The following is a 21,767-nucleotide window of genomic DNA, read 5'->3' as shown; positions in this document are numbered from 1 at the left end:
CCCCCCACCCCAAAGTGTAAGATGCAGCAGTGCTCCCAGTCTGCAAACAGCTGCTCCATCACTGGGAGTGTGTAGCGGGGGTCAGAGTTATCTGTAGGGATCTCAGCCCGCAGGCAATACTATCAAAAAAATCTTTGCAGCTTAAGAAGCCTTTAGAGAACTAACTTTAGGGTGCCTCCAAGCACTTTGGCAATGTATTAAGGGGGCCGTAATTCCAGGAGCATTAATCAGACCCCAGGATGTAAAAGGGAATGATTCAGAGAAAAACACTATGTTCCTTCAGTCTATCACTGTGGGAAGGCATGGGTAATGCATGAGTGGGATTTGTGATATTTTTCAGCTCAAATGCTTAAGGATTTCCTCTGCAGTTTCAGGAATGGTTTTATTTCCCTGCAGGAAGAAGTGACAGGGGTCCCCTTGAAAGAAACGGTAAGGTTTCACAGGGGTGAGAAGAATTCCTGGCTGGAGTCACTAGAGGCTGTCAGGCCGGCAGGTGACTTGTCTGCTTAGCTCAGTCACTGCCAGATCTGCTATTGCATCCTAAGAGATTTGTCTTTATGTTTTGTTTTTTGTTATTTTAAAGTAACATGGGGGAGGCCAGCGCTGCTGCTTAAGAAAAGAGCTGATGCTCAGGAGACCTGGGTTCTGTTCACAGCATTGCTGCAAATAGTCATCCAGGGTCCATGACAGATGGTTAAGCCAGGCCAGCTGTTCTGCTGGAGCGCTTGGTGATCTCTGGTGGGGTGGTTAAGCATTGCTGAGTGCCTGAAATGACTAACTAACCCCATGCTGTGTGCAGTTCTTGCCCCCAGTTCCTCCTCCGTTTCTTCCTCTCCTTTTGTTTTTCTTTACTTGGTTAGCTTCCAGCCTGATGCTGAGGAGCATGGGAGTGTGTCATTCACCACATTGAGGAGGAAGACAGGGTCACAGCCCTGGCTCTCGTAGCATCGACACAAAACACCTTGAGGAGAGCCTTCTTCCTGAGTGGGACATAAGTTTTGCCTTGCTAGTCAGGCCTGTGATTAACTAGGTCACTTGCCTAACTTAGGGTGGATAATCTGAATTGGCTTGCTGTTTCCTTCCTAATGATTAGGCAAACTGTTGCCCTACAGGTGGATCCAAAAACAGAAGGCCTTGCTAATGGAAGAAGCGCTTCAGTGGAGAGAAAGAGGCAACAAGGGAGGGGAAGAGTTTGACATGGTCGTGTCAAGAAGTAGTATGAAAAATCACTGCAGAATAGGAGGGAATGGGACAGAAGAGGTCTCTAGAACAAGGGCGGTGATCCTGACGTGGAGAATATGGGCTGTCAGACAATAGGAAACTCCTGTTAAGAGATATGCACTTTTGACTTTTTTCCCAGAAAAGGAGCAGTGAACAAGTGAAGGTGGTTTCAGTTACTTTGTATGTTCTGTTTTCTGGTCTAGGTCTGCTCCAGCTTCTACCCAAGGTCCCACCAGTGCTGGGGCTGCAGGGCCACCTCCTGCTACCAGTGTGTCAAGTAACAAACGGCTGCAGCAGACACAAGCTCGGGTGGATGAGGTAAGAGGCTCCAAGTGATTTTTTACTCACCATAAGGGTGCTGATGTGATTTTTTTTCTTTAAGATGCTCGCCCCACTTAAGGATCCAGCAACTCCTGCTTGTCTGAAAGCAGTGGGTCTAGGAAATGAGGATTGCCAAAGGATGGCATTTATTTGGAGGCAAGGTAGTACAAGAGCTTTTCTGAGTATGAACATCCTTGTACCAATAACATTTTTGCAGAATAAATATGGATATTGGTGCTGATTCTGGAATTCATATTAGACAGTCAGGTCAGGAGGAAATGTCATAGCGAGACCAGCAGAGCAGCTCTTCTAAATAAAGTGTTCATGCATTCCTAAAGGTCAGATGCTAATCTCACAGGCTGTTTCACAGGGACAGACCCTAGGCCTCTCATAGGTAGGTGGAAGCCGTGAATGTTGTACAGATGAGCACTGTGCTCTTTAGTCAGAGCAGCTCTGTTGATTAATAAACAAAACGTATCCCCAAAGAAAGGCACTTGCACGTGATCTCACAACAGTACCTTCCATGAATCCCTACTCTTTTTGAATGGTCTTGGAGGAGCACATGCCTGTTCCATCATGGTTCTTAAATTCTAGTTAAGATGCAGATTACCCCCACTCCTGCCGCCTTAGCTGTAATGCTAACATCCATCTAACTGCCATGTTAATGGGAATGAGTGAGCGTACCACCATTCATTCGTGCCTGTAGTCCCTGAGCACACCAGCAGCGAAGGAGCTGTAGAATCCTAGCACACCTGACATATTGCACATTTACGTGCTGGATATTAAATATAGAGCTTTGCTAACCCCCTACAAACACTTAAGTAACTAATTGCTTATTGCACATGAGGAAATGCTTGGGGTTTGTGTGATTCTTTAGTGCCAATTCAGTAAATACATACCAGAAAACAGCCATATGCTTCTTCTATAAAGGCCTCTGGTTTCAGATAATCTCTAGGTATGCTTTACAAACACGAGAAAAGACCTCAGAACATTCAACTCAAACTGCTTTCTTAAGATGAATTAAATATATCTGTCAAATTGAGCTGCTTTGTCTCTTTGAGAACCTCTCTTTGCTGAAGGTGTGAAACAGGGTCTTCCTGGCCTTTCCTTTGCTGATACTCAGAGCTGATCACAGGAACATCCATGTGCAGAAACGTCTAGGCTCAGTTCTCTTATTATCACTCATTTTTACATCAGTGTAACTTCCTTGATGTTAATGGAGTGTCTTTGCAATGGGGAAAGAAGTATTACATTTCAGCATCTGTCTTGGGTTAGAATAATAAAATAAACTTCTTGTCTTGAATATGGTACAGCACCATCATGATGGTGCTGTAGTTGTTTATGTGAGCTAGAGCCAAAGCAATTGCCCCTAGAAGATTAAAAGTAACTGCTAGTCATTGTTTAAAAGGAGTGGTGCGAGTCAGACACATAGAGATCTTCAAGCAGATGAATGGAGATGGGTCCCAGAGAGGCAGATGCACCCCTCCTGCTGACATTCATGCTTGCAAACTTCTGAACTCTGTAGTTCTGCTCATTGATCACGTGAGCCCATGCAAGTTTGTCTTATTGTGAAGTAGGATGGAGTAGTTTTGGAAGGAACTCTTACACATTACACGGGGAGAGTGAGAAGCTCTTGGATTTGAGGATTGTGCAGGTGATAACCAGGGTCCACATTTTTCTCCACTCCAGTTTGAGAGGGTGGCAGAGTTTGTTATAGGTTGATTTTCAGTGGATATCACATGTTGGCAGATCCATGCCTAATAGGGGAGGGTTGATCAGTCATTAACTTACAGTGACTAGCCGAGGGAGAGAAACGCTACTGGGCTTTCAGTCCTCTGAAGTCACCTGGATGAAGCTAGTTTATATCACGTAGGAATTTTGATCTGTTAGGCCTGCTTTGACCTTCCTGCCAGATCTTTCCTGGTTGTTCTTGTTTCATGTCTTGTGGGAAAGTGATCTGTAGGTGGCACCAAACACCACGGCACAGCCCTGCATTCCTCCAGCTAGTGTTCTCCAAGGCACAGCACATCATAGCCAAGGCCAGAACACAGCAACATGATTGAGACTTAGCTTAAAAGCAAACTTCTGGCGTTATTGAAATAACTAAGAGCCCTCTGAAACCAGCATTTCAGTTATATCCATAACTTTTCCCTTTGAGTTATGTAGGGCTCATTTTCTAAGGCTCAGATCTTGGTCTTAGGCTAGACAAAAATGCATTTACTTGACAAAAATGCAGTCTCAGCTGGACAAAGTGTTCACTGCACTCGTGTTAAATTCAATAAATAGTTTTGGACAAAAAAGGAGAGAAGGGGTAGGAAATGCTATACTATTTTTTCATCATTTTCAATGAAATAGTTTAAAATTTTCAGTATGAAACATTGTACTGAGACAAAATTTAGCTTAATAACAGCTTAGAAATGAAAACAAAATGGCTTGTTATTTGATATGAATTGAAATGCTTGGAAGGTTTTTTGTTTGAGAAAGCAAGTAAGAAAATTTGGGTTGGCCAAAACGCATTTTATTCTGTTTAATTTTGGTGGACAAATGAAAGAAGAATCTTGAGTTTTGGAACAGTATTTGATGCTGTGCCAATCCTTCCAGAGATTCTCTCGCTACCAGTTTTACCTCTCTGTATTCATATGATATATCTAGTTTATATTTCTGGGTAATAGTTACATTATTTTAAATACAAATCACATGGACTTCCTTATTACAGAGTATAAGGAGTAGCAGATTATCAACCATATTCACTGCTAGAATGAGTGGACACAGCTTTACTGAGATTGGTGTACCATCTGACGCTTACGCTCATGATGACTTTGGATAGGATTTCTGTTTAGGACCATTCATTTGCTAGAAAGGATTTTCTTCTAACAGTGTATAAAATATATGCATGAGTGGGCCTTACCTGCCTGTGCACACTTTTTTCACTCAAGCTCTGTGCTGAGGGGGGCATGAGCTCCCTGCTGCCCTTCAGACTGCAGTTTTCCGGATAAGATATTTTCTCCTGCTTCGCTTTCAAGTGGGACTTCAGTTTATGGCTGGGAAGTCATCTTTTCTGAGAAAGATCTGCAGAATGAGTAAATTCTTCCATTAGAAAATGCATACAGTTCCTTTTAGAGTGGCCTTTATCAAGCCAATTTCTCTAATGCAGGTAAGGAAATTATATTAAATGTATGAGGAAAACAGTGGCTTGTTCTTAGTAAAGGCTGGACAAATGTCAACCAAACTGTAGTAGGGGAAATGGTCTCCATCAGTTTTCTGTATCTGTAGTGAGGCTGTAGGCTAAAGGAAACCAAAAGCTTTAATTAAATTAATTAGAGTATATCATAATGCCCCCTTTTTTATTTATTTATGTATTTATTTATTTATTTATTTTACCTTTAAGGGCATCTGAGCACAGTTATAGTGTGTTTATCTTGTTCTCACTGTCTGTGTCCAGACATGTTTACTGAGGAAATGTCTGTGTAACTGCCACAGCATTTGCCATAATGGCAAAAGGCTGGTTTCAGTATGATATGTGATATTCCAGAGTGTGAACATATGGTGGCCTTTGGCTTTACCATGCAATGAGATCTAATGTGGGGCTGTTCCTTTGCAGGTGGTAGACATCATGAGAATGAACGTGGACAAAGTACTAGAGAGAGACCAGAAGCTGTCAGAGCTTGATAACCGGGCAGATGCATTGCAAGCAGGTGCCTCACAGTTTGAAACCAGTGCAGCCAAACTGAAGAGAAAATACTGGTGGAAAAATTGCAAGGTAAAGAATATAAAGATCTCTTGTTAAGAATTGCTTCATGGCAGACTTTACATTCATTTGGATTTAAAGGGACTTTGCTTGTAGCATGGGATCTCTTAAGTCTTGCCCTCTAAGCTACAGGATAATAAGCCAAGCAACTCTGATCTTTACCGGAAGCTATTCTTCAGATCATTTGTGCAATATATAAAATCTGTATACAAATTTTGATGCTTTACTTGGTGTCTGCTTTACTTGCTCTCTATCTGAAGCACAAAACCAGAACAGGTGTAATGAATACCAGAAGTGGCAGAAAAGAGGCTTTTTCCTTGTGGCAGATGATCAGCCTCTTGCCCTTTCATGAGGAGGGTAAACTACCAAAAATATATGGATTCCACAATCACAGTGAGAAGTGAGAGAAAGAGAGAGTGTTTTGAGGAAGAACAGATTAGGATAGAGCAGGTCTTTAACTGACTGGTTCTCTCCCTTGCTGTCCTCAAAGCCTCATCGTTTTCTCATGAGCAGAGGGGAGCCTCATCGTCTTTTGCTTTTTCAGATCTCCTCCAGGATTTGTCTTTTCTTGGGCCAGGAAACTTCAGCTCCTCTTCTTCATATAAGACACCATATCCTTGTTTCCTTCTACTCATGCACCACCAACACATGAACACTATGCTGAAAGTTCAGCTTTGTTGCCACTTCCCTTCAGTGCTGTCTCTGCTGCTTGACCCCTCATGTCCACCCAAGTAAGACCACCTTTTCTCAGAGGAGGATGCCACGTGCATTTCTCCCCTGCCTGTCTGTTGCCTGCTCTCTCTCTTGAATCCACAGTGCTATGAAATGTAAAGCAAGGCAGAATATTTTAGGTAGACTACATATACAAGCACTCCCAAAAGAAGTGGCTCTAAGTTAAAGGCTCAACTGAGCAAGTGCCTCTGGACCTCTCCTAACTGTTCCCTGTTTGCTTGGCCCTAACAGTGGAAGAAGGTGGATGTACAGATCCAGGCTTTGAGTTAGGTTCACCCATGCTGACTGCAGGTACCACAGTGACCTACACCACGTTAGACCTACAAACCTACCCTTTGTTCTTGTTTTCTCACTGTCCCTCCCTGCTTTACCCTGCCAAAGGGAAAGGCCCCTGCCCTTCCTCTGGCTCCCAACCTCTGGAAGAAGGGGGAGAAATAAACGTGCAAGCCAATGGCTGGCTCTGTCTTCCAGAAATATGTTGGGAGGAATGAAGGCTTTGCTTTGCTGCGTCCCTATTTTTTTTCTTCTTCCCTTTCTCACTGGGGTAATGAAGTGAATCGGACTGCGGCATCTCAAGTGGCATCACTAGCTTTCAGCCTGTCTCACATGGGTGCCTCTAGCCCACGTAGCTCAGAGCTGGAAGGTGTTTGTGCACAGCTGGGGCTGATGTATCTGTTCCCATGGGAACAGACTTTGGCTTCACACTGAGATATAGGCTAACACACTGGAAACCATGCTGGCTAACATGGGCTGCCTTTCCCAACGACAGCACAGGTACACAAAAACAGCACAAATAGGAGCTGGGCCTCAAACACCTCCAGCTGCCTCTTTCTTGACTATGGGCACGTAGTCGAAAGTGATCAAGTTACTCTGCTATAGAGTGGCGCCTGACCACGCATGGATCCAGTCAGCGGAAATGCATTCACTTAAAACACCTCCGGAGTTGTTTTACTTCACTGCTGGAAAGGTGCACGAGGTTTGTTCCTGCATCTTAGCTGATGGGCAAGAAGTCGATAGCTTTGACAAGAGGCTGTGTCCACTGTTGGTGGTTAGCGGTTTCTAAAACTGACACCAAATGCGAGGTCTCGAAAAGTCTATTACAGGGAATCTTTGCCAGAAGTAACAGCAGAATGTATTGGCCACCTAAGAAAAGCAAAAAACCTAGGGGTTAATGTCTTATCATGTGAAAACTGACTTTTTTCTTTTTTTTCTCATAACTTTCTTTTTATAGATGATGATCATCCTTGGTGTAGTATGCGCAGTCATTCTCATTATAATTATAAGTGAGTAATTTATTTTCTCTTTCATTTATGATCTAAGTAGCTCTATGACTTACCAAGTGCTAATATAGGGAGAAAAAAAAAAAAACAAAATAAAAACGAAAGGGGTTTAAAATGTTCCAGCTGATTAATTTGTGAAAACGTCCACCTAGAGTCATGCTGTTACAGTGAGAATTACTGCAAACTCCCTGGGTGCTTGTATAGGTAGCATTTGTTGACATGTAATGCATTTTACATTAGTATGTTACATAACTTTTCCCAAGATTAAAGACTCTCCTTTTTCATGTTTATGTATATTTTCATGCAGTCTCAGACATTCTCCTTTCATTCGAATGAATGTAAAAATCCTAGTGCTCTTCAGGGAGAACAGTAATCCTTGGATTAGCTCGTGCCTGTCAAAAGAGGGTGAGGGCCCACATGCAAATAGGCATCTAATACATATTTTACAAGTCCATAGGTGCATAGTTCCCACCAAATCATTTGGAATTTGGGATGTTGGTACTTCTGCAAATCCCTTTGCATCTTGAGTACGTAAATATCACTAATATCTGTCCCAAAGTCATGTTGATTTCTTGCCTCTAAGGATCATCTCATTCTACACGTTTGCAGAAAAGGTAGCATATGAATGAATAATAGCAGTCATGCTGGTTGTGAGCCAGGGATCTCGTAATGACAGTAACTGAACATTTGATTTATGTAACTTCTGTGTTAGCAACAACTGTTATTATGTGACATAACTGCAATATGGCATTAACTCCTAAAAGAGAGGTTTCCTGAGTTGAGCAATGCAGCTAGTATCCCAGAAGAGATTCACCAGGAGGCTACGTTGTGAACCTGAATTAATTCCCAGCTCTCAAATTACATGCCTCATCTTCAGCGTGTTTCCATTTTCCTCTGTTACTTCTGTAAAGGAGGCTTACAGAATCACCTGTAAACACGACTTAATGGATTGAGATACATGTGGTAGTTTATTAGTCTTATGAATGCTGGCACCAAAGTGACCCAGAATGAATCTGGGGTTTCATAACTTGGATGTGGCAAGAATGGGAAATGGCTAGATATTAATTAACTACATTAACTGAGTACTCAAGATTAGTGGCTTCAGGGGAAAGACAGGCCTTTGTTCTGCAGTCTACTGTAGCAACCTGGGAAGACAAATGTGCAGCCATGGAATTGGCTGCTGTGTATATATATTCATCATTGAGCATCGTGTGTATCCTTACAAGAAAGTAAAAAGCAGACAAGATGGCTCATAATTAACCCTTTCCTACTGGTTTTAAATATAGGATACCTGTCTTGGCAGGTTTTAAAACAGAAATAGCAGGTTTGGCATGGCTTAGGTTGGGTTTGGGGTATTTAATCACAAGCTTGGGTGTCATATTATCAACCCCAGGTCATGGCTCACCACTGTGGAGTTTGTTAGTGCGAGTTTGGTGAGGTTTAAATGCATTTAGGCTCTGGATCTTGAATTACGTTTTACTCCATTTGATCCTTCTGTAATATTGCCTAGAGGTTTTAGCTTCAGGAAGGACCCTGTGTATTGGGCTCAATAGTGTGTCTGTCCATTTGCAGCAGCTCTTGAGTATATATTTCAATCCTGTTGACATCAAGTGTCCAAGTGCTGCCACAGCGGCCTACATGGCTTCTGCAGTGTCGCTGATTTGAACAGGAACAAGATCACCCTCAGCGCAGGGGTGGCTATAAACACAGACAAATTAGGTAGTTCCCTACAGCAACAGCCTACTATTGGTGGTAAAACAGCCCAAGCCAGGCTAACTGCCATGCTGGTAGTGGAGCCCTGGAAAAGCAGGCTGGGTCCCTGCTGAGGAAGAGTTAGAACCTATGGGACAGCAGCTGTTGCTGGAGTTGGAGGTGGTTACTCACATCAGCAGCAGCCCTCGCTCTTTCTGCATCTGGACCACAGGTTTTCCCTGCTTCTCATCCCAGTTTGCTCTCTGTACTCCTTCTGGGAAGGGAGGAGCAGCCCAGTCGCAGGCAGGAAGGCATTTGGGTGCAAGACTTGTCATGCTCTTTCAGGAGGGATATACTAAAAGTGTTTGCCAGCCTCTGATAGCACGTGCTCATTTCTGTGAGATAAACACAATGGTAACTCTATAATAACTTTTGTTGCATGTCTCTTTCTCCCCCTTCTACTTTCTTTCCCAGTTTATTTCTCCACTTGAAAAAGCAAAGAGGGAAGACTTGGCACAACTTTGTTCATATCAACCAATGATATCAGTGTTCCTTTGTTGAACTCCGCTTTTTAATTCCTGGTGTCTTGGGATTTTTGCTTGTAATAACCCAGAAGCATTCAATGTGGTGTGTTTTGGAATTCTGTTGTTTCCACAAGAAACTGTACCAGCTAAATACTGCCAACTAGTTCCATACACTGTCTTATCACTGTGTCTTAAAATGTGTCCACACTGACCTTCAGAAACTAGTATATGAAAAGCATCCTAAATGTCTCAGAATCAGAGTGCAGCTGTGGGAGAGTTCCTGCTTAAAGGGACTCTGTCAGGTGAATGGGATCCAAAATTAAGGTTTTAGCAAATATGAGGACCAAAATTCTCGATGTGAGCACCTAAAGTTAGATGGCAAAATCCACTCAGATTGAGTTTTTTGAGGTTGTGTGTCCCTGCTACTACCACTGAAGACAGTGATACCTGCAGGTATTCATAAAATGTGTAAGACATCTTATTTCTACTTCCCACTCAACAAGTTTTTGAGATCAGTTGTAATATTCAAGTCTAAAATCATTGCCTGCAGAAAAGAAATAGGACTGTTTTTTATGAATTTAAATTTATCTTGTGGAGTATTCTGTACAACCAAGATGGCCTCAGAATGAAAGCCAGAAAGAAAGCTGTATGACAACCAAGAAAGCATTGGCTAGCATAGTTCTGAAAAAGCAAAGTGAAATGCAAAGATGGTGACACAAGCACCACAAATGATCAAGATAAAGACTCTTGCTAATAACTGAAGGCAGTGCTCATCAGATTTCATGGGCCTCTCTTGAACCCCAATCCCCAATGCTGATGGCCCTGACTTAAAGCACATGAACAGCTTCGGTGATGTCTGTGGCTTCCTAGTACAATTGTAGGAAGCTGCCTCTCTACCTTTTGCAGAAATGGTGCCTGCTATGAGGACCATTGAGAAATCAGGAAGTGGAGGGTGTAGGCAAGTAAACAAAAGAGCGGACAGACACCGAGGAAAGGTGCTGAGCAAAGGTTTCTTGAAACAGAGGAAGGCAGAGAAGCGCTGTTCCAAAGCAATGCTGTTAACAACACAGCTTTTTAAAAATTTACTTTAAATGTGTGTTTGAGACATAAATTATAGTGTCTTCTTTACGAAGTGCTCAGTTAAGATATTTTTCATAACTCAGAGTTAGTTTAAAACAGCATTTAATGTAGTTAGGAAAAAAGATGTATTGCGGTTTTAAAAAAAAAGTTCTTGCATTTTATTGTTGTAGGGTTGCTCCAAAATGTTTTTTCTTTTTTAAACATAGAATAGTTTGTTGTGAGGAGGATGGGGATATTATCCATATAAAATTATACCACATTTGATCATAGTTAACCTAAACAAAAAAAGGAAGTATCAAATTTTTAGCCAGGCATTCCTGACAGGCATCTTTTCAGGATGTCTTCTTCAGGTTTTCTAAGAAAAATTGCTAGAATAAAAACAAAAAATAAATTGTGGGTTTTTTTTGTCTGAAATTTAGTACGAGCACAGAAGTGGTGATAATACAACTGTAAATTATCCAAGTGTAGAGTCTCTCTCATGACATGGTCTTAGATTAAAAAAAGAAACAGAGAAGCAGACCACTCTATTGCAGTGAATTATATATAGAAATTGTGCTTAAGTAGAATTTTGCAGAGAGAATAAGTGATGATTAGTTGAAGGGTTCCAGTTACATAATTATTTTTTCTATATATGTATTACTTTGTTTTCACATGTGCTGTTTCATATCATTAAGTAGCAGGTGCCCACAACCTTAATGAAATAGAAACGTCACTTTCAAAATTATTTATGTATTACTGGACTTCCTGATATGCCCTGTTTGCTTCAGTCCTTCAGCTAAGTAAGTATATAAACAATTCAAAAAAACCTCGTGGACCAAACAGAAAACACTGCTGTCATTAAGGGCGTGACTCCATAAGGTGCCGCATCTGAAGGCTGTGTATAATGGAGCCTTCACTGGAAAAGGAATAAGCAGTCCAACTTCAGGACCCTTTTTTAACTACTAAAAATATTTGGCTAGCTGGTATGGAACAGTACTGAGGGTGAGACCCTCCTGAGGGTGAGACCCTCCCACCCATACCCAAGTGGTGGTTGAGCACCACTTAATCCTCACAGGGCTTCTCTACAGGAGTGCTGAGAGAATTCCTGAGATGAGGATAGCCTTCACTGGAGATGGTGCTCTCTACATACAACCTTACTGACTGCACCATCTTCTATGAGAGTTTGAAGTGATTACTTACCTGACGTGAGCAGCAGGTACACATCAAGGAGTTATAGTCCTCTGGCTACAAAGCTGCAAAGCTTCCAAATGAACGTGAGGACTAGACTGTTAGGGTGCAGATCAAGGTCCTCCTCATTAACCTATCTCAAGCAGATTAATAGTCAGAACGGGAGCTTTAGGGGAGAGCGGAGAGGAGGAACTGCTGATTGTAGAGTGTGTACTCATTCTCCTTCAAAACTGTAACTAGCGTGGATGGCTGCAAGATGTTGGTAAGAATTTGCAAGGAAGAGAGTTTAGTCAAGAAACATAGCCCTTAGTGGCTTGAAAAATATTTGGTAAGAGACAAGTTCCTCCTGTGTGCTAATGAAATACGCTAAATGCATATGTTTAACTCTTCAGGTTTGTTGCATACAGTGTGCTTGTGAATATGCAACATTTGCTAAGTGGGCTGTGCTGGTTAGTTGCTCTTGGTAAGATGAGCCATGTACCATTTCTGCTCCAGCCTTGGAAGTGTGATAAAGTGTACCCTTCCCTACTGAACAAACCTGGAGTCTTACTGCTCCTGCAGAGGGTTAGTTCTCCTGCAGGGAGACTGTGGTGATACAGGATTGTTCAGGGTCATAGATTGTGCAACATCATCACATATATGTAGAGTGGTACAGAGGACAATCTATATAAACACAGCTGGAGATCTTATTTGTGTTGAAGCCAGGATTGATTTACTTTCCATTCCCTGCCTGTACATTTACAATGTCCATGCATAGTTAAAGCTGCCTGCTTGTAACAGTAAATTTCCCATATAAAAGTCAAGTCATTCTTCTCCAGTTAGCTAGCATTGGATCGAATTTCAGTTATTAGATAGAATTTCAACTACTGCTCCTCATCACAACCTGTACTGCTTTGGTGTGGGCTGGAAAAAAGACACAGAAGGGCTTCCCGTTTATCCCCACCCCAGCAAACCCTCAGCAGAGGCAATGCTGCAAGGCTGGTTGCATTATGATTGCCATCTTGAGGACTGAACTGAAGACACTGCTAGCTGGAAGCAACAATTTCTATAGCTTCAGCCTGGGTTAGCCATCCTATGAGACTTGCATATCCTGTCCTTATAGGAAGCACTGACTTTTACCCGGATTTCTGGGCTACAGCTGTACAACAGATGGCCAGCTAGGATGGTAGCGTGATACGTCATTCAGAAACAGCATAGCTGGCATAGAATGGTTAGGACCTGTTTTGTGCTTCTTCCACAGCTGCTGCTGGGCTTGCAAGTGAGTGCACCTCAGCTTCTGAGGTTGCAGTAGCCTTATCTGCTTCAACTATCCATAGGCACAGCATGAAGTCCTGCACGGGCATTACACCTTCTTTCTTCTAATTTAACTGACCATGAAATAATGTAACTCTGGTTCCAAAACCAAATGTCTGGTACATAGAACATGCAGGAGCAAGTACTGTGGAAACAGGAACAGCTGAGACCTGATTTTTCACCTGACAACGTTATGGAACAGCACAGTCCAACACAATCCAATATTATTAGAAGGAGGAGGGGAGAATCTGATAAAGATTTTGATGTAATCTAGGGTCTGTACAACAAAGAGTGATTCAGAAATGCTGTTGGCTTGATTTTTAAAGCTGGCACTTTAATTCCATCGGAACATGTGTAAGGAACATGTGACCTGGAATAGGTCAGGCAAGTAAAATGCTTTTTCTTTCTTTATAATGATCTTCATTAAGTGATTTAAATGCCTGCAGTGATGGAAGAACTGCATAATAATAACTAACATGTAAGGAATGAATTAGAACAGCCACAATCTGCTATGGTTTTGTCTTGGCAGCAAGACTTTTTGAAATTCTTCTGTTACTTTGTCTCATTTGTGTCCCTGCTCCTCTGATAGGGCTTCACATAACTAACTTAATAAACAATCTAGCTACTTATTTGAATATGATGGGTTTTCGCTCTTAAGAGCAAGATCCTGGCTTGACACCTTTGTTAGACATCATTTTACAGGTATGCTCTGTTTCTCAGAACTGCATCTACCATGGCAGGTTGAAACCTCAAAAACTTTTTGGAAGCTGCAGTGTTAGTGAACTCTTCTTCGTGCTTCTACAGAGTGAATTGTTCTCTATCGCATGGGAGGTTACGCACCCAGTGAGAGCATAATCTCGTCTTTATTGTAAGGCATTGTCTCTATAGCACGTGCTGGTGCTAGACCTTCACAGACAAAGTGGAGAGCACTTGGGTTTGATCCAGGATTTACATCTCAACCTCCTTCCTCCTGCCCTTTAAAAGGCGGGAGAGGGTTAAACCAATAGCCATATAAGACACTGGGAGTGCTCCCAATGTACCTACTGAGTATTGGAGAAAGGCCTCAAAGAGACCAAAGTCTGTTTGGTCTGGATTCATGTCCTTGCCTGAACTTTAGGACCTTAACAGACCTTAACCTTTGGGCTTTCTGTAGGGTCAGAAGAGTGAGATGCTCTTCCAGCCAGTGATTCCTCCCATCCCATTTAGGTCCCTCTTGTTAGACGGGATATATTTGAGCATTTGTTCCTTCATGCAAGACAAAGCGCAAGCAACCTCAAATTACTTCCTTTAAAAACAAAATCAAAAAAAGGCTGAAGAATGTAGTTTGAGAAAAATTAATTGTATCTAGAGGAATGATTGGCTCAAGATTTCTCAGATCATGACATTATTATTTTCAGCAGAGATACTAGATTAGGATATATAAAAGATCACAAGAATGTCATATCAATTGTTCTTTCTTCCTTGTGGTATCCTGCAGAAATACTTCTGTTCCACTTCAAGAAAGGATCTTTACTCTTCAACTAATTTCCCTTCCTTATTTCATTAATGTATGTCTCCACTGATGTGCTCAATGTTTTTTTTTTTTTCTCAATTGAGAACCGGAAGACTGCCTACCTTTTAAACACATGCATAAAAAAGATCTAAGCCACCCAAGGAGCTTACTTTTCTTCCTGATGCACTGACATTTAAAAACTACATCTTTACAATACAGCAGAAAAATGGTGGCAATCCGATTACATGCAGTTTTGCTGGAGTAAACACTTGATTATTCAACAGTGAGTCATTTCTGCAGTAACCTCATTCTGTCATGACTGTATCACATCTGCTAACTCTCTAAAGCAAAAATCTTAACCTGCACTGATTTAAACCATGAATACAGCCTCATGGTTCATACGTAACATTCTATTCAACTAAGGAAACCATGTGCTATAAGTTTAAAAGGGCAAAGTACTTGTTCTCACAGAGAAAATATCATAGAGAACAACAAAGATAATTATGAAAAAGCTCGTTCATTCTTTAGCTCTTCTCACGGGAGCTGGCATCTCCATTATGCTTCGGGTCCTTCTTCATTCTCTTCGAAAGCCTTTGTGTTTTTGGAGTGTAGTGTATTTGGAGCATAGCATACTGGCGATAGGGTTATTCTGCTCCTCTCTGAATTGACTCCCTGCCTTCTGCAGTGTTGTTATTGTTGACCTCAATTAGAGCTGAGGTAGGCCTGAGTGGAGTAGAACCTTCTCCCCATAATGCTCTGTTGTCTTCAAACCAGTCTCTGCTGATGAGAAGAACACTGAAGGCAGAACATGGTTCCTGGATTTTAATTCAGTTCAAAATGACGGGAGGCAGCAGAAAGCTCCTGACTACTGGATATCCAGCATTTTTGCAACTATTCAAGCATTTTTAGTTGTAACACTGCACTTTTAATTTATTTAGCAGCTTTTGTAATAGTAATTTCATCAGTTTTGATGGAGAAGAGAGGAAACAGCAAATAAGGATAGTGTGATAATGGCAAGCTAGTAAATCAGGAGGTAGTTTGAGTGAAATAGAGTAAACGTTCAGTAACCTCCTCTTTATAAGTGGCTATACCTAAGAGCACTTTTCATATGTTAAAACTAAGTGGTGTTAGTCTGTTGAACTGCGTATAGAGTACTACTTAAAATGAGCTTAGGGCAAGTGGTAGCTGAGTTTATCCCCTTTCATTTTTCTCTTGAAAATATAGAGACATAATATATGCAGTAGGGATGATTTTATTTCTTGCAAAGAGAGCCATTTAGGGTATATCATCCAAAGGCACGTTCTTGTTGTCTGATGCAGACATGCTTGAGAACTTCACACATGGGCTCCAGAGTGCTTGGTGCTGTAAATATAAATAGAGTGTCCACAAACTTTTTTGCTTGTGTGACTTCGGTCTGCCAGTAATGAAACCTTCTTGAATTACCATGATTGTTTTGCTCACTCTCGCTCTGCTCTAAAAACTGTGCTTTTCCGTTAATAGATGGTCCAAGGAGAGGATGGAAAAGCACTGTGTTGAACTCGTTACATTCCTGACATGCATATGTGAATATGTGGTTGTGGTTTGAGCTTTTCTCATGAAAAGAACTTAAAAAAATTAAGAGCTCTCAATATTTTAATCTAGCCTTTGAAATTAGTTTCCTCCCCTAATAAACCACAGATTTATTTAAAATAAGAGCAAATAATAGTAGCTGCTGTTGCTTGCTTTATAATGTACGAGATATTGCATATAGTGGAGCCCTGAATTTATAGATTCACAGTACATCATTGTTTTCAGAAGTTCAGCTATTAATATTTATAGTATTGACCTGAAAGGATGCAGCAGTTCCTCCACTAGTCACAGTACTGCTGGTTGGACTTGAAAATTTAGTGGTCAGTGAGTGGGTCTACCATGCTCCTAGCAAGCTAGAGCGTGCTAAATAATAAAAGTTCAGCCCTTCAGGAATTCAAAGAAAAAAAAAAGTAGAAATGCATGGCAAGGACAATGGGTGTATATTTTAACTGTTGTTTCTTCAAATATTATTTACCTATTATTTAATCGATTAGCAGATATACAAATAGCCAAATAATTAGCTTCCAAACCTGTGCATTCATGACAGAATATTTTTTTCTTACTAGAAATGCTAAGTCCAAAATATGTTCTATTTGCTTTTTCCTCCCGATTGGAAAGAAAATAAAATGCTAATGCAGCTGAGACACGCTCACAGGTCTGCACAATAAAACGTTACTGATAGCCCACTATTTATCATGAAAAATGTCATTACTTTGTCTTCTAAGTGAAAAGTCCTCCCTCTCCCGACCACATACGTGGAAAAATATTAGTCACGTTATGTATATCAGCATCACTGAGAGATTAGAAATTAATACCGCCTACTCAAGAGTGAGGCTTGAAAATATCCTTTGTCTGTGGCAAAAATACATTTTGAGGGGGAAACACCCAACTTCTGTAGAGGTTAATTTTTTTTTTTTTTGAAAACTCCTTTTTTCCCTCTGCCTTCCCGAAAGAAGTGCACATATGCACAGTGCACAGTTAGACATTTTGCCATTTGTGGGTAAAGCACAGACAGTATCTGCTGTGAGCAGCCTTTATTTAGTTTTGCAGCATAAAAAGTTCTCTTAGTAGCAATATACGGACTCTTATTCTAAACCTGGTTTAGTCATTGCAGGGAATGATGCTATTGCACCTTGTTCAGCAGGAAAGAGAGTTTGTAGCCAGCTAAACAGTATTTTCCTTAATGACTTATGCTTGAGTTTTAACACCAAAAAGCAGCCTTGGGAAGTGCTCAGTGATTCAGCACTGTAGACTTCTGTGGATGGATGGATGAGTGTTTTACGCTCTCTGGCCTAGAGTGAAGAGCAAAGCATGCCCTGTTCTGGAAGCTACTTCAACATGTGCTTAAGCATACATAGAATTTCCATTCTCTGGTGTAAGAGCTTTAAGAGAGGAGGGAAAGGGAAGGGAAAAAGCGCATAGCTGAGTATCTCTGACATTACTTTGTGGCATGGGAGGGCATAGTGCATCAGCTAATGCTAATGGGGAGAAAAGGGAAAACCTTATTTGTCCTTATTAAATCCAGGCCTGATGGGGAACCTGTGCCATGTTCTAATTCAGGAGAGGAAAACATTTTCCTTTGAATCGTAGAAAAAATAGGATGGAAAGGACCTCTAGGGGTCATCTCGTTCAATCTCCTGCTCAGAGCAGGGCCAGCTTTGAGGTTAGATCAGGTTGCTCAGGGTTTTGTCTTGCTGAGCTTTGAAAGTCTCCAAGGATGGTGATTCCACAAATCACCATCTATGTAAATAATAAAGTTGAGCTTTTCAGGAATTCTAAGAAGAAAAAAAAAAAGGATTCTGAATCAAAGTGGAAATGTATGGCAAGGACAATGAGTGTACATTTTAACTGTTATTTCACCTCACGGTGAAGAATTTTTTCCCTACGTTAAACTGGAATTTCCCTTGTTGCAATTTGTGATGTTGGCCTTTTGTCATTTCCCTGTGCACTTCAAGGAAGAGTCTGGCTTTGTTTTCTCTATACCCTCCTGCTTTAGATAGTGGAAGACCCTCCTAGCCTTCTCCCCTTAGCCTTCCCTTCTCCTGCTGAACAACCCCCTCAGCCTCTCTTCCCATGTCTGATGCTCCAACCTCCAGACGTCTTAGTGGCCCTTTTCTGGGCCCTCCCCAGTTTACTGACATCTCTCTTGTATGGGGGAACCCAAAATCTGCACATGGTGTTCCAAATTCTCACTTGTTCCAGTATACTGGCAGATTTAACAGAGTATTTTGCTTGCTGATTTCTAGAGGCCAGCTTTAGTCTCTGGCCATCCATCTCTGTGGATGTTAGAAACTTGCGTCAAGTGCAAGGGACTGCTTTGAGCTCACGACTACTGACATTCAGCCAGGTTAGTGCAGGGAGTTTTTAATCTCCTTCCCTACCATGTTTTCCAAGGAGAACTTTACAACAGAATGATGTGACGTGTTGAATCCATTCCCTTCCCTTCTGGAAGCTAAAGAGAAATAAATAGGCGTAGCACTTTAGAAGTAATGGAGTAGGTGCCCACCAGCCCACTACCATGGCAAATGTGTTCGTTTTCAGGAAGACTGACATATTGAACATGACATAATAGTGGAGAGGTAAATTCCCCACATGCTACTGCTTCTGCTCTGAGTAGTAAGCTGTAGGATTTCTGTATTTCTATTGGAGGTCCTGTAAACTGGTTAGCGTTGTAAAAACAGAAGTAGCTTCAGCTGGACTGTTTGACATTCAGAAATCTTGGACGTTGTTCATGAGCATGTCCATCAGTCCTGATGTAGCAAACTCACTGCAGAGAGTGGATCTGCATGCACAAAACATGGCCAATGCATTCGATGCATCCTGTGAGCAACTCGGCCACAGACAGGGTACAGTGGAGCAGATTGCAAATACAAGTCAGTACAAATATAGGTTTCCACTCATGAATTTCTTTTGTAATGCTACTCCTGCTGCCGGTATTACGAAAAAACTGATGTTCACCCCAGGTTGAAAATATTTGCCTGCCTGGATTAGACAGCAGTGTATATTGGATGTATTCTATGTCTCACCAAGGTGGGAAAAAGTTCAGTGTATACCTTCATAAGCGTGCATGGTGTATGTTTTTCCCTTTTTTATGCACCGCTCTGATTAGTGTCAAATTCAGATCTAGTGGAGTTAAGTGCAAGCCCCATTTTTCAGACAGCTTTCACTGACATCAAGAACTTTTCTTTCTCTCTCAACTACACTAGACTCAGCCAGATCTGATCAAGCTGAGGGTATCAGTGCATTCTCTTCCCTCTGTACAGGTGAAGCCTGCTCCTTTGACACTGGCACTGATGACACAGATAGCACCGGATCAGAGTCAGGACATCTAGTAAAGTCTGATTCTGTACTGTTTGAATGACAAAACCTCCATTGGCTACTAACTTAATACACTGGCACCAAAGAGGAGGATTCTTTACTGAGATTGCTAGCTCTCCCCACAAGTCACCTTAGCAATGCTAACCCCTTTTCAATGCTGCTGGAATGGCAATGCAAAACAAAAACCTTATTTCTACCTCTTTCCATGTAATTCTTCAAGCTTTACTTGCTCTAACAGGAATAACCAGAAATAAATTTTCAGCTGCCCTTTGAAAAACTAAACTCCAGACCAAATCTTTAATTGCATCCTTTTAAAGGCCACTCAGTAATGTAAAGCTATGTAGTAATGCATTCGGGAAGTATTTGAAAATCTGTGCTGAGAACAGCATCTCTCAACTTGTAGACTCAACTGTACTGAGCAAGAAATTGTGATTTGTACTTCTGCAGAAAAACATTCCATTTGCACCTTAATAGAGCTATCTGGGGAGGAAAAACTGTTGTGGAGACCAGGAAATTTGTTTTCAATGCTTAGCTGGAGGTCAGTGGAATTCTGAAATACTGCATGCAGATATTTTGATGCTAAAATTGTGAAAACTTACAAAGTTTGATATTACTGTACTTTTTTGTGAATAGTGTTTTTTTTTAAAGTGGTGAATATATTTTCCAAGAATACTGTATACATTTGTAACATGTATGTTTGTGCCAATAAATCTTGTTTTAAGAATATGCTTTTTGTATGTTTCTGTTCCCAGTAAACACTGCTTAAGAACAGTTAGGCACAGTTTCAGCTTTAATTTCCTCTCTGTGTTAAGAACTAAAGACTTCTTGAAAGTCAGATTTCCTAATTCACCCTGAGTTTCTATAGATTCAACCTGAGAGGAAGAAAACTGTTATATACATGATAAGGAACTCTGTATGCAAAAGGGGGGGAAAGGAAGTGGTTGAAACAGGGGTACAACCATTAAAGAATTGTGAAGGGGAGCAGACATGAGAATGCATTTACTGTATTAGACTTTATTCTTAGCTGTATCAGTGGTGAAATGGCTTCTTTAATAGGGCACAGTTGACTCAGGGAACTCATTGCCACAGAATATTGTTAGCTGAGGAATTTGCTGGACTTCTGAGTAGACTGGCCATTATTTTTTAAGCAAAGAAAGAAGGATTCTTGTGAGGGGACTACAGAGCCTCTTGCAGGGTCATCTTCTGCCTTAACTCAAAACAGCTGATGCTGGCCACTCTAAATTACTGGCATGAAGGCTTAATGGGGCACAATAACTGATGCCATCATTATTCCTAATGAGTAATTAAGCTCTTTGAAGGGGCAAGAGTTGGGAGCTGTGTCTCCTCCTCCTAATGACTGCACCTGCATTTTAAAATCTATAAGCATCACAGTTGCTCCTGGATAGCTCAGCACCTTCATGCCATATGGAGCATCATTCTCATTCAACAGCTCTTCTAATTTCCCTGCAAATCAACTCAGTGCATGTAAAGGCCATGGTATCTTCTTCCCCTACCCTGCTGAGCACACCAAAACTAGGTAGTACCAAGATGTCTTCTGATATGACAGCATTCTATTATTAAAAACCATAACTTTTTTTTTCCTTGATAACTGTAGCATACCTGGTAATGAATAGGGGCCATTATGGGTCCATAAGGAGGAGCTGGGCAAGAGCAAGCATTGATTTCTTTCTTACAGTGCCTATTCGAGTTTACATGAAATAGTAAAAAAGGACACTGAGAGGGTGGATTAGGTTGATTGGTGCACAAGAATGTGAGACTGAAGAAGGTGGGGAGTAAAAGCAATAATGAGGCTTATGTTAATTCCAACAACCAAGAGAGCGCCATGGGGTAATAATCCATTAGTACTCTTAGTTGAGTTGGATAGTTGGCTCAGTTACGTTGAAAGAAAATATCCCAATTTCCTATTTTCTAGCTTACAAAGAACTCTAGCAAATGTTAAAGCCAAGTGAAAATGAAATTACATATAATGTAAAGGAGAGATTTAGGTGAAGATAACAGAATTGGTAAGATTATACGTAAAAATGTATTTTGCAGCTGTTAAGATAGCAGATTTTTCGTGATTCCTGGAAGCTCGGGGAGAAGAAAAAGGAAGGACTGTTAAGTTATTAGGGGTGAAGAACTCTGGGACTCAACAGATGCTCTGGAAAGTCAACAGAAGTTAATTCAAAGACAAAACAGCCCTGGGAGCGATTGTCTCTACACCTTGCTTTATGAGCTGAAGTACGTGGAGGTAAGTGAATGAACAAGATGCTTCTAAGTGCTCCTGACAGATCTAAGATTTCCAAAAAATGTTTAATGTGACAAAAAAA

The 21,767-nt window shown here is 41.2% G+C and overlaps 1 protein-coding gene across 4 annotated transcripts in view; it reads left to right on the top strand.

Annotated features, from left to right (window-relative positions):
- Window positions 1-20,163, top strand: part of LOC104143546 (vesicle-associated membrane protein 2) — a 64,205-nt gene extending 44,042 nt beyond the window's left edge. For all 4 annotated transcript variants that reach the window (XM_068954580.1, XM_068954583.1, XM_068954581.1 and 1 more), the window contains 4 exons: window positions 1,425-1,539; window positions 5,144-5,302; window positions 7,254-7,305; window positions 9,469-20,163. In XM_068954580.1, coding sequence (XP_068810681.1) covers window positions 1,425-1,539; window positions 5,144-5,302; window positions 7,254-7,305; window positions 9,469-9,485 — 343 coding nt within the window. In that variant the 3' untranslated portion in view covers window positions 9,486-20,163. The remainder of the gene's footprint in view (window positions 1-1,424; window positions 1,540-5,143; window positions 5,303-7,253; window positions 7,306-9,468) is intronic.
- The last annotated feature ends 1,604 nt before the right edge of the window (window positions 20,164-21,767 follow it).

This window comes from Struthio camelus, chromosome 9 (assembly GCF_040807025.1).
Source record: "Struthio camelus isolate bStrCam1 chromosome 9, bStrCam1.hap1, whole genome shotgun sequence".
NCBI lineage: Eukaryota > Metazoa > Chordata > Aves > Struthioniformes > Struthionidae > Struthio > Struthio camelus.
This window is presented reverse-complemented; position numbering and strand designations above follow the sequence as displayed.